The 12,559-nt window shown below is 38.6% G+C and overlaps 1 protein-coding gene across 1 annotated transcript in view; it reads right to left on the reverse strand.

Moving 5' to 3' along the window:
* The window catches only part of MYO3B (myosin IIIB), a 373,201-nt gene that overhangs the window by 203,394 nt on the left and 157,248 nt on the right, over positions 1–12,559 (reverse strand). The window contains exons 9-11 of the mRNA XM_069471407.1: positions 3,074–3,170; positions 1,998–2,114; positions 967–1,071 (exon numbers count right to left, since the gene is read on the reverse strand). Coding sequence (XP_069327508.1) covers positions 967–1,071; positions 1,998–2,114; positions 3,074–3,170 — 319 coding nt within the window. The remainder of the gene's footprint in view (positions 1–966; positions 1,072–1,997; positions 2,115–3,073; positions 3,171–12,559) is intronic.

Raw genomic sequence — 12,559 nt, forward strand, 5'->3', positions numbered from 1 at the left:
GTATTGAAAAAGACACATTTGATGTTAGAAGTGGTGTTAGAAAAAAGACAACACAGTGCAGCAACTTTTTAACTTGAAAACCACATATATTTCTTTCCATTTATTTCCTCTCTATGAAATCTATGGACATTTCACAAGTATCTGGGAAAGGTAAGAATTTGAAGCAGCCAAGTTTCTAACCTACGGTGAATTCACGTATTCCATTCTATAACTTGCACTGTTATAATCTCATCTATTCCACAAATAAACCCCAAAACTGGGACTTTACAAGTCTCAGGAAGTACACGCAGTTATTTGCTCATAAAATTTGCTTGCCAGATTAGATTACTTCTATTTCAAACTGAATAAAGAAACAAAGGAAAATATGCCCATGTATTGAAAGTAAACGAGGGGTCAAAAATTGGATATGTCACCACTATGAATTAGAAGTCTAGAAAGGTAAAATGTATGAGGAAAATTTGGGTTTAATTAGCATTGAGTTTGAAGTTTATTCGGTCTTTACCCAATCCATCATAATTTCTCAGCAGCTAAATGGTGTGGTGCATGATCACTGTCAATCTGTGCAATATTTCACACAAAAAGGACCAGATCATGAAAATTCTGAGACCTTAATAGAAAAGAATTTCACTTATGCCATTCTATGTCCTGTTTTTATTACAATCATTGCCATGTAATCAGGTTATGTTTGCACTATGTTCTCATTATAGTCATATTAGAAATATCTTTATTACATTTTATCAGAGAAAATGAGTGTTCTTTATGTGCATGTTTCATTTTTCTTGAAAAGGGTTTTCACATTCTCCTGCTACTATGGCTTTATCAGTGTTCCAGTTCCACTGTACTGCTATTTCATTTTCTATTTCTTTGGGTCAGTATCAGCAACCAGAATGCAAAGGATTCAGAAAGACTTATAAGCTGAAGAGGAAGTTAGGACATGACTGGAAGGAAAGAAAGGTGAGTTCTTACCTGATCTTTGCTGAAAGTAACCATGCACTGGTAAGCAGCATCTGCTGATGCAAATATGTGGGGAGGATTTGAGGCACGTTTCACTCCATGATAAAGTCTGGAAAACTGAAGAAAAAAATAATTAATTTAAAAGAAACTTCTAATGCTCCACTGGACCATCTGGGGCTTCATTACTTGTTACCCAAGACTTTGTCACTTATTAGGGGACTTGCTGCATCAGGAAGTCTGTAGAGCACAGGCACTGGAGTCTGCAGGCCTGAGTTCAAATCCTGCTTCTGTACTGACTGGATCTGTGGGCTTGTATAAGGGAGTTCACCCTATGGTAAGTCTCCTCATCTGCCAACTAGGCTTAACAACAATACTTGTCCCATGGGGTTGTGAGAAATAAGTGAAGTGACTCAGTGCTTGGCATGCAGTAAGCATTCAATAAATACTAGCTATTGTTACAGCTTGTTTTAAAAAGTTACCCCTGAACGGGCGCGGTGGCTCACGCCTGTAATCCTAGCATTCTGAGAGGCCGGGCCAGGAGGATAGCTCAAGGTCAGGAGTTTGAGACCAGCCTGAGCAAGAGTGAGACCTTGTCTCTACTAAAAATAGAAAGAAATTATCTGGACAACTAAAAAAATATATAGAAAAAATTAGCCAGGCATGGTGGTGCATGCCTGTAGTCTCAGCTACTCAGGAGGCTGAGGCAGGAGGATGGCTTAAGCCCAGGAGTTTGAGGTTGCTGTGAGCTAGGCTGATGCCATGGCACTCACTCTAGCCCAGGCAACAGAGTGAGACTCTGTCTCAAAAAAAAAAGAGAGAGAGAATGGACTTTATTAAAAATTTAAAAAAATAAAATAAAATAAAATAAAAAGTTACCCCCAAAGTATAAGAATTCCATTTGTATTGCATTATTATCTGCAGTTTGGGGTATACACCTCTAGGGTAGCATAATTTTATTCTTACTTTTTCCTTCTTTTCATTTGCCTTTATGATTTTTAATTTTATTTAATTAAAGAGTAATCTGCTCTTAAAACATCCCTTACCTGTGGAGAATATATGCTTAGATTCTGGAAGGGGTTTAAGGCAATTAAGATGTCTCCAACATATGTGTAAATCAGCAAATCTGCATAACGTTTCTGCAACTGATGGATAATTGTATCCTAAGAAGAAGATAAATGATATTGAGAGTAAACGTTATTTCCAGTCATAAGAAAGATTCTAAAAATGACAATAAATTTATTCTTACAAGAATATCTTTCTCTAAAAGATGAAAGTAGTCTATGTAAATTATACAGTTACCATAATGATTCTAAATCATTAAAATGATGCCAATATTTACCTTGAAAGAAGAGAAAGTAGGAATATAGGAATATACTGAAGGAATCAGGCCTACTAAGGACTTGCTAAAAGGCATTGAGGTATCCGACACAGTTTTTGTTTATTATTATGAAAAAAAACTTATCTCAACCAATCAAAATGTTGTATTTAGAATTTTATATAATAGGTCATTCCTATTGATAAAGCGCTGACAAAATGGTAACTTCATTTCTCAAAGCATTACATGTAAAATCTAGGTGGTAGGAATACATAATAGAACACTTTTATATTATACTTTAGTGATTCAGGCATTGAAACTAAAAATCCCCAGAGTTGGACTCAGTATAAACAGATCCAGTGCAATTAACAGCTCTATTAAACATGCATATTTTAAATGGGATTATCACAGTTTTCAAATTTAGAATTCAAGCTATATTAACTCCACTATTTCCCTAAAGGAAGTACCTCTTTATGAAGAACTATATTAACTTAAGGGTTAATTGCAATTTTTATTAAACAGAAAATAATTTTAGCTGATAAAATATGTCTTTTAGGCCTATGATGTAAAAGGATTTATTGGAAAAATCCAAATCCTTTTCTCTTCATCATTCTAGGAACTATAAATGATCATACACAGGATCATAGTCACAGCAACTGAATGCTCCCTGAGCTTCACCCCACAGCTATGCAAACAATTAAATTTTCAAATGACCTTAGGAGAACATGGTCTACAAGACAAAGGTCAGACCATTCACATGAAACAAATGCCATCAATGAGAATTGTCTACTAAATACTTAGTACCTCATCCAGAACCTCTAGATTGACCAAATCATCCTCAAGGCAGTATTTTTTAGCATCCTCCACATGATAGGGTCTTCTGGTATGCATCCTCTCATGCCTAGAAATTTAACAAGAGAGTATTACCATCAAGACAGCAAATAATGTAGCAGAAAGTAGCCAATGAGGATGGCTCCTTCACAATCTTATTACATATTCAGAGACTTCAGAGACAGGGATAGGAAAAGCAAGTCCAGCAGAGATACCAGAAAGAAATTAGAGAAAATCCCTTAACATCCATTATCTCAGCTTTCTTCATCAATAAAAAGAATGACTCATGACTGATCTATATATCTCACAGGTGGCTGTGAAAGCACATACAGTAATGGATGCAGAAATGTAAGAATATTGAAAAAATGTACTACGTACTATTATTACATCCTTGTCAAAATTTGGAATCAATAATTTCCATAACTCCACACATTACTCAGCATACTATTAACTAAACAAAATCACATGTAAAATGTCCTCCTATGTACTACAAATTCACCAGCAGAGAAGCATCACTGCTTGGTTCTTCCCTGTCACTTTTCTTTGTTGCCCAGGCTAGAATGCAGTAGTGTCATCATAGCTCACTGCAGCCTCAAAGTCCTGGGCTCAAGCAATCCTTCTACCTCAACCTCCCTAGTAGCAGGGACTACAGGTATACCCCATGATTTTTTTTTATTTCTGGCTAATTTTTCTATTTTTTGTAGAGATGGGGTCTTGCTATATTGCTCAGGCTGGTCTTGAACTCCTGGCATCTAGCAATCCTCCTGCCCTCTAGCAATCCTCCTGCCTCAGCCTCCCAAAGTGTCGGGCTTACAGGTGTGAGCCACTGTGCCTGGACCCCTGTCACTTTTTATGCCTGCCATCACCACAGCTTACAAGGATGTCACCCACTGGTACTATCCTACCTAGTCAGGTCCCAGAAGCTGGCTTTGACTGAAAGTTTTGCTGTGAGTACCATGTAGAAGTCATGGAATCTTGATGTACACCCTACCTCTTGCTACATGCATTTTACAAAAGTAGATAAAGAGGAAGAAGTAAACATATTAGCTCTACATATTAAGTTTTAAATGTATTACACAATAGAAATGGGCAAATAAAACAAAACAGTAACTTTTTTTCTCTTTCTAGCCTATTAAATAAAATCTTACTTTCCAATCCCCAACAATGATAGATTTGAAAAAGGGATTTGAAGCATGCTGTATAGTCATCTCCAGTGCTAGAACCAGTTTTGCTGCTAATTCATATAAAGTTCCAAAATAGAAGAAGCTTAATTTTATTTAATAAAACCTAATTTATAACCTAAACATTTATTATTACTAAACAGAACAATTATTTCATCTATGTCTTTACCTGTTGGTGATGTCAAAGAGAAATCAATTGGTTTGCAATAACAATTTTTTCTAAGACTCAGAGCTGCTGCCTGCTTCTAGCTAATCATTTTGGTAAATAAAACAGTAAAAGGCTGCATATTTCTAATCAAAATCCTCTTCACATAAAACCTAAGAATTATTTTCCTTGAAGTTCATCATAAAAATACTGCAATACATTTTTATGAAGTAATGAAATTCTCATATTAAATTCAGCTAGTTTATCTCATTCCTAAATTCTTATAATTGTGTTAAATAAGCTAAGTCAGAGTTCATTCTACTTATCATTTGACAAAGAAAATCAGGATTTAAAAAATTATCCATAGATCTGGTTCCAGTTAAGATGGATAATCTCTGCTCTTGTTTCTCCAGTGAATGCAACCAAATAGCCTGGACAGAATGCATGGAGCAGATATCTCAGGACTCTGAAAAGTAAATAGAAACAGGCAGATTGGGGAAGGAAATCAGAATTCACAATACCGCTAAACCAATGGTGAGTTGTTCAGGGTTTTTTTCTTCCCATAACTCCTGACCTGGACTTAAAGGCCGCCTGAACTACGTACAAGGAGGTCAAGCTTCATTTTGGAGGACATTTTTATAGCCAACTAAAAATGGAAGCACTGATAAGACTTCACTTACAGTCTCACAAATAGATACACTCTAGTAGAAAGTTGTGATTTTCAGTGTGAACATACACAATACATCATCACCAGTATCAGAATTCTGTCTTCTGAGCCTGCAGCATGTTGTCTATATGGTATGCCAATCTGTCTATCTATCTCACAGATTTAACTTCCAAGAATCATGCAGATGCTGTCTGTAAATCTAAGCTGATTCTCATTAAAAAAAAATCGTCCCCAAATATTTTATTAACAAAAAAACCAACTTTTAAAAGATTTTACCTGCTGTTATTAGCAATGTGTGACCTCTTCCCCTGCTTACAAGCAATCAAATTCTTTAGAATTATTTGCTCCCAAAATTGAAGTAGGCAATCTAGAAGTTGATGTATTATAGATACAAGGTATTTGCACTCTGATAGACCACTTCGGGCCAGGCTCGGTGGCCTGTAATTTTAGCACTCTGGGAGGTGATGCAGGAGGATGGCTTGAGGTCAGGAGTTCAAGACCAGTCTGAGCAAGAGCGAGAGATCCGATCTCTATAAAAAATAGAAAAGTTAGCTCGGAGTGGTGGCAAGCACCTGTAGTCCCAGCTACTCTGGAGGCTGAGGCAGGAGAATTGCTTGAGCCCAAGAGTTTGAGGTTGCAGTGAGCTACGATGACGACATTGCATTCTAGCTGGGGCGACAGAGCAAGACTCTGCCTCTAAAAAACACTTAATTTTCCCAATCAGTAAAAAAAAAAAAAAAAAAAAAAACCTGCAGCCCTATCTTGGCCTTTCCCAGCTAGTATTCTTCTGAAACTGCTTCCTGCTTCATTTTCCTCCTTTGGCTATGGGGTTTGGAGGGTCGGTTGAAGAGAAAAAATATTATTTACTTCAATTTTTATCTCTTTTTAAAAAATTATTCTATACTTTATATATACTTATAAAAGGCATTATATTGTCTTATGTTTCCCCATTTTTAGTTTAAATTAATGAAAATAAATTTGGCTTAAATATTTTTCAATTTTCTTGAGTTAAATGATTTGTCACTAGTAACTACTAATTCACAAGCTCCACCTAGTGCCTTACTTGAGAATAGCATCTATTATTAATTTTTGCTGAAGAATTCTTTGTTTAATATGAAAATTACAAATCTTCAACTAAAAGGTACTTGGACTGAGTATTCCAAAGCTTAGAAGAATGGAGAGATAGATAAATGAATAGACAAACAGCAAAAGACATTCTATTCAATCAAGAGAATATGGTAAAGTATTATAGTTTTAATGGCTCAGAAGACATTTTCAAATTCCAGCAAAGTCTATACTGCCTTTTGCTAGATTTCCTACTTGTTTTCATGGGGCTCTAAGTATGTTGGCTACCAAGCCTGCCTTCTCAGACAAATAGAGTTTGGGGGTTGGAGCTTAGAGTGGAAACTCTGGCTTGGATTGGTTCTGGAATTTGGGTTTTGTGTGATAGTTGATGGGGAGGATATAGACAGTAGGGTTTGCCTTAGGTTTCAGGGATCAGGAAAACAGGCAACTGGTATCTGAATCCAGGGCTCAAGTAAGGTGGAAATGAGGGCAAGGCTGAAACATCAAGTCTATGGAAATAGGCAGAGAGTAAGAACAGGATTTGAAGAGTGGGTGAGACAAAGCCAGAGGTGAAGGCTGGGAGTTTCCCTTAAGACAACAGTGGGCATAGATGAGGCAGAGGATGAGGGGCTTTTTCGGAATGTCTTTGGCCCATCCAGTGAGTGGGAAAGGAGCTTTAGAACCAAACTGGTTCAGATACTAGAGGAATTGTTCTCATGAAATAAATTTCTAAAGTGTTGCTGCTTTCACTATAGTTTAATCTCTATGCCTGCATCATGGTTAAAATCATTACTGTGTGAATGCTCTTAAATATCCCATCACTGGGCCTGCCAACTTCTTTGAGCTGCAAGTCCTATGAGCAATATTGACAAATATATATTTTGCCCAAAAGTGACTCCTTAATGCCTTAGCCTCTTCCTATCTGCCAACTAATTCAGCCTGTGGAAGTGGAGACTTCCATGTAGGTAGGTACAGACAGGGTTGGAGGAGCTCCATATAGGTGTGGCAGGATGTGTTCTTCCCTTCACTCCCCAACTATGACAAAGAACAAAGTAATGGAAGAAAGCGTTCTAAATCACAATTCAGGGATGGGAAGGAAATAAACTCTTTTAGCCTAATAATTACAAGCACTATGCTAGTGAGACATTTGTCTCTGTCCTGAGAAATGCCTGGTGGCCTCTTAGACAGTCACCATGTGGCAGGACAATTGTGAAGATCACCTCTGCCTCTGCTCTTCCATACCCAGGATCAGGGCCCTCCCCTCCATCCAAGAGTGGTACTGGAAGGAGTGGAGAATGACTGACGCTTCCACCAGATTCCATAAATAAAGGGAAATAAAATTTGTTGGAGGTGGAGGAAAAAAGGAGATAGAGAGGGAATGAGGGAAAAAGTCCAGGATCAAAGATGGTGGTCCTCAAGAGTTTATGATAAAGGCCTTTGTGGCCATGGACTTATCTCTACATTCAATGGATTCCATGTAACAAGGAAAACATTACTGAAAACTGAGGCTAGAGTACTGTTACTATACCAAAGTCAGTGATGTTGAATATTTCTTCTAAATCATTGTTTCCATTTCAATATAACCTTTGATAACAGGAGTGATGAAAGAGAAACTTTTATTTGATAAAAACACATAATCCTGGAGCTAGAATGAGAAAAACAATAGCAGACCATCTAGAAGTGGCACTATTTTACTGATAGTCAAATATGGACCAAGATGCCACCTAGATACCTTTAACTATGTGAGCTTTATCCTGACTGTGAACTTAAGGTTATATCAATCAAACATACACTACACTACATAGATTAAAAAACAATTAGTCAGGTGTGGCAGAGCATGCCTGTAGTCCCAGCTACTTGGGAGGCTGAGGCAGGAGGATCCTTTGAGCCCAGGAGTTTGAGGTTGCAGTGAGCTACGATGATGCCACTGCACTCTATCTGGGGTGAGAGAGTGAGGCCCTGTCTCAAAAAAAAACAAAAAGGCAAACAAACAAACAAACAAAAAACAGAATTGTTTGGGTAGAAATTATTAATACTATAGTATCTACCTGTTTTTCATCTAAGCACAGTTTTGGCCAGAATCCCAATAAATCAGCAATCTTTATCATCAATAATACTAAACAGTATTTGATATATGTAACTTCTCTAATCGGCAAGAATCAGTGACACCAGTAGAAAATTAAATATTAATTCATTCATTCACTCAGTTACATAGACATAGGTATATATTAATAGATCGCAGATACTAATTATATCAAGATGCATACTTGTTTCTTCTCTGTCGGGGTATAGGAGGATCTTTAACCTCCTATGTGTCAAACATCTTCAGCACTTTATGAAGTAATTATTCAGGAGTCATTCATTTATACAAGAACCTGGGAACCCATGAGTGGATGTAATATGGTATGTATGTGTTTATAGGTAGAAGAGGGAAGGAGTGAGCAAGGCTGACCCAGGAAAGCTCTGCAGTTAAACTGTGAGAAATCTGTTTTTAAAGGTCATTGCTGCAGATTGAAAAGAAATCAGAAAAGCTAAAGCCATTGTTTTAATCAGCCTCAGGCAAATCACAAGGGCAGAATCAAAATCCATTAAATGGAGCAGAAAAAACCCAGCAACTTAATTCTTCTACCAAGTAATACTTAGAGTAGACCCTTAGCATTTGAAGGTTTAACATTTGTGGTTTCAGCTCGTTCTAAGTCATCTGCAGGGGCATGACATGCTGGATCTTGTCATTTTATTGAGGCTCACAGCTGAGTTCATGGTCATGGTGCAGCCAACCTAGTGCCTTCCCTGCCTCCATTCACATTCTAGAGAGTGATTTTGCTCTTCTCTCAATAGCCCTTGTAAAGTGATAAAAAGCATGTTTTTAAGTCTACTTCTCTGAACTTTAACAATGAAACAACATACCAGATGATGTTTATGAATTCGGGAATTTGTAAATTGATTTGGGGAAAAAGTCCTTTTTCAAGGTCAAGGAAATGGGAGCTGATACAAAGAAAATGAACAAATTGTTTAAAAGCACCTCTGCCACATTAAGTAATGACATAGACTCAAACTATTATTCACATAATTTTAGGACTTTTTAACTCCTTTAAGAGAGTAAGCCTTGGATTCATGACTGCTCTATTGTACCTAAATCGAATATATGCTATGGCAAAATTATAAATTACTGGAAAAACTTAAATTCCAATGGTGTTGTGCATACATTGTAATCAGCATCAGGTAATGGTATCTATCAAATCTCAAACAGCACAATGTCGCGTCTCCATAGGGGCCTCTGCAATCCTGTATCTGTATCTGTAACTATCTATCCATAGTGTATATATAGTGAATGGGAATGGATCACAGCCAGGCTTTCCAAAAACTGCAGCAATCAGAGGAGCTAGAATGCTTATATAACAGTGGAAGGGAGGCTTAGCATAACTAGCTCCATTTTGCTTCTGACCCCCTGTAGTCATATTGTTTAGGTTAAAAACTTCTGCCTTAGCTTTGCATGTACGCTAGAAGAAAGATGAAAACCATGCCTTTTCCAAAACTAACTTCCAGGGAGATAAGGAAAGCATACATACAGAGTAACAATGCTACGTTAGAGATTTTTAGGAACATCCTGACCTTCATCCTCCAAAGGTAACTGACCAAGAGCAAAGTTTTACAACCTCCTCAGATCCTCCTTGACAGTCCTCAGTTCCTTCTTGCAACCCAACTCCCCCACTTTTCCCTTTCCTTAAGATACAAAAGAGCCTAAAGTTCATATTAACTTAAGATGGTTCTTTGGGACATTAGTTGGCCATCTTCTTGGTTTGCTGGCTCTTCGAATAAAAGTTGCTTTCCTTGCCCCAACACCCTGCCTCTCGACTTATTGGCTGTCCTGTGGCAAGTGGTATGAGCTTGACCTCAGTTACACTTTAGACCCAGCAGTGGTGAGATGGGGGCCTTACAACGAAAGCCCTCCATACACAGTACAGCTCGCTCTATCGTGTACAGGCTCCCCATGATTCCTGGCCTTGCTCTTGAATATTCCTGCCTACTCATCACAGCTGAGGTGGACCACTTCCCCATAATGCTCTTGTCCCAGCACCACCTTTCATCTACTTACTGTGATGGGGTAAAGGGACTATGTATCCTCCCTGCTCCCCTCTGCCTTTTCTCAATCATTGCTCTCCCTAACCAATGTCTCCTTTTTAAAAGTTCATATCATGCTCTTCTATCATCCTCTCTAGCACTTGACCCCTAATTTTCCTTTTTCTCTACCCCTTCTCCAGATATCAGTCTTTCATTTTCCCATATCCCACCAATCACTTCATTAAGTCTTCTCAAATTCTAATCTCAGGGTTCTTCAACTTGTCAACATTTAAAAACATTTATTTCTACTCTACTGAAGTTGACCACAAGCTCAGCTATGCCTAGTTCCTAATTATCTCTCAAAAGGTCCCATGATCTCAGTTCAGCAATCCCTTTTCTCACCATCCTTTCACTGAATATGCTCTGCATCTTCAACTGCCAGTCCTCTGACTAGACTCAGCCTCGAAGTCAGTAAGTTACTCTGGCTTCACTTTCTTCCCTACTCCCAAAAGACCCCAGGGATACTCTCCCACTAACCTTGATTCCCTAGCACCCTTATCCATCCATCACATCCACTGAAGCCAGTCTCCAGCCTGAAGAAGACCACAGTATCTGCTTTCTCTACTCTTATTCCTTGTTACTAAGAATTACCTGAGATGACAGATGGGAAATGTGGTAGTGATGATGATACACTTTCTGAGAGTTTCTAGTGCCAAATGCTGTCCTGAATGCTCTACATGCATTATCTTAAACGCTAACTAACTTCACTACAACGGGATGTTATTCAGTTACATCCTACCTGGGTTTTCTGGGCCATTGTGCAATCATTATGTCTATCTTTAATTGATCCTTTATCATATTCCTCATAGTGGCTATTTCAATGATTTAACACTCCTCAGGAGTTCACAGCCCACTCCCAACTCTGAGACCACCTTGCTTAGTTTGTTGTAAAGATAAAGGCCATTCAACATGAGTTTTCTCATGATACCTCCTCTTCCCCTCAAATTTTCTGAGTATTTTCAACTAACCTCTCTGTGTCTTTCCCAACTTAGAGGTTCTTTCTCTCTAGAGCCAACCTTCCTCTTAGGCCCTGATCCACTCGCTCTTGCTTCTTCTATTACCTCCTCTCCCTTGTATCTTCAATATCCCTCTCTACATAAGATCCTTCCCCTTCACCTATCTAAGTTTTCACCATCATTTAAGAACCTGCCTTCTTCTCTGCAGCCCCCTCAAGCTACCAACTTCTCTTTCCCCTGGGGAAAGTACTAAAGTAGACAGAACCTTCCTTGCCTTTGCAGGAACAGCAGAACAGTATAGGCTATAGGCCTCATTCCTCTGTATCAGCTCTCAAATCCACAAGAGTTGCTCCAGATGGGGAGCCCACAACTGTTTGAACCATTGAAGAATGCTACTTTGGGCAGAAAGCTAGAAACCTCGTGTAGTATCTGGAAGTTCTTGGTATTACATTTGATAGGATAGGAAGAGGGAGTAATCTTTTGACGGGTCTCTGTCTCTTAGTGTCTTGCAATTTCTATTTGATTGCAGTGTGAACCAGAGCAAGGAGGCAGCCCAATTTGGGTAGCCACTGACATACTTCTCTTTTTCCCCAATCGCCCTCAATCAAACCATCAAACTAAATCCCAACAATACCATTATCTTGATATATTCTGCCATTTTTAATTGGTATGATCTGCTCACTCACTTCCCTAGCTCCATTCCATTCTCCATACTGCAATCAGAACAATCTTCTGGAACTCTGCAGTGGCTTCCTAGTGCCTAAAGAACAAATTCAATCTCCTTAGGCCCATTATGTATGACCTGGCCCCTGCCTACCTCATCTCTCCCTCCTACCTACTCCACACTGAGCTTCCACCATGCCAACTAATTGTTCATCAGATTTCCCAAGCTCTTTCCAGCCCTTGTGCCTTGCCCTTTGCTCATTACTCTTTCTTCTCCCATTACCTGGAATAACCTCCTTCCCCTACTGTCTTCTATTTGTTCTTCAGGACAGTTCAAGGATCATCTTCCCACCAGTTCCAAGGGATCTTCTTCCTCAACCATCCCAAGCCCAGGTCGGCTTTCTTTCCCAGGTGCTCTGAGAGATACCCTAAGCATTCTTTTATCCAGGTACTTTTCATGCTGAGCTGTTCTCATCTGATTCTTGTCTGTATCACACACCAGACTATTAGCTCTTTATCGGGAACTGCATCTGATTTGCCTTTGTAGTCCCTCTGTTGAGCACACGGCCTGACACATACACACACATAAATGTCTCTTGAATGAATAAATGAATAAATTAGATATTGAATAAGAGATTAAAATGGATATTTTTAACATTC

The sequence above is a fragment of the Eulemur rufifrons genome, chromosome 1, assembly GCF_041146395.1.
Source record: "Eulemur rufifrons isolate Redbay chromosome 1, OSU_ERuf_1, whole genome shotgun sequence".
Lineage (NCBI taxonomy): Eukaryota > Metazoa > Chordata > Mammalia > Primates > Lemuridae > Eulemur > Eulemur rufifrons.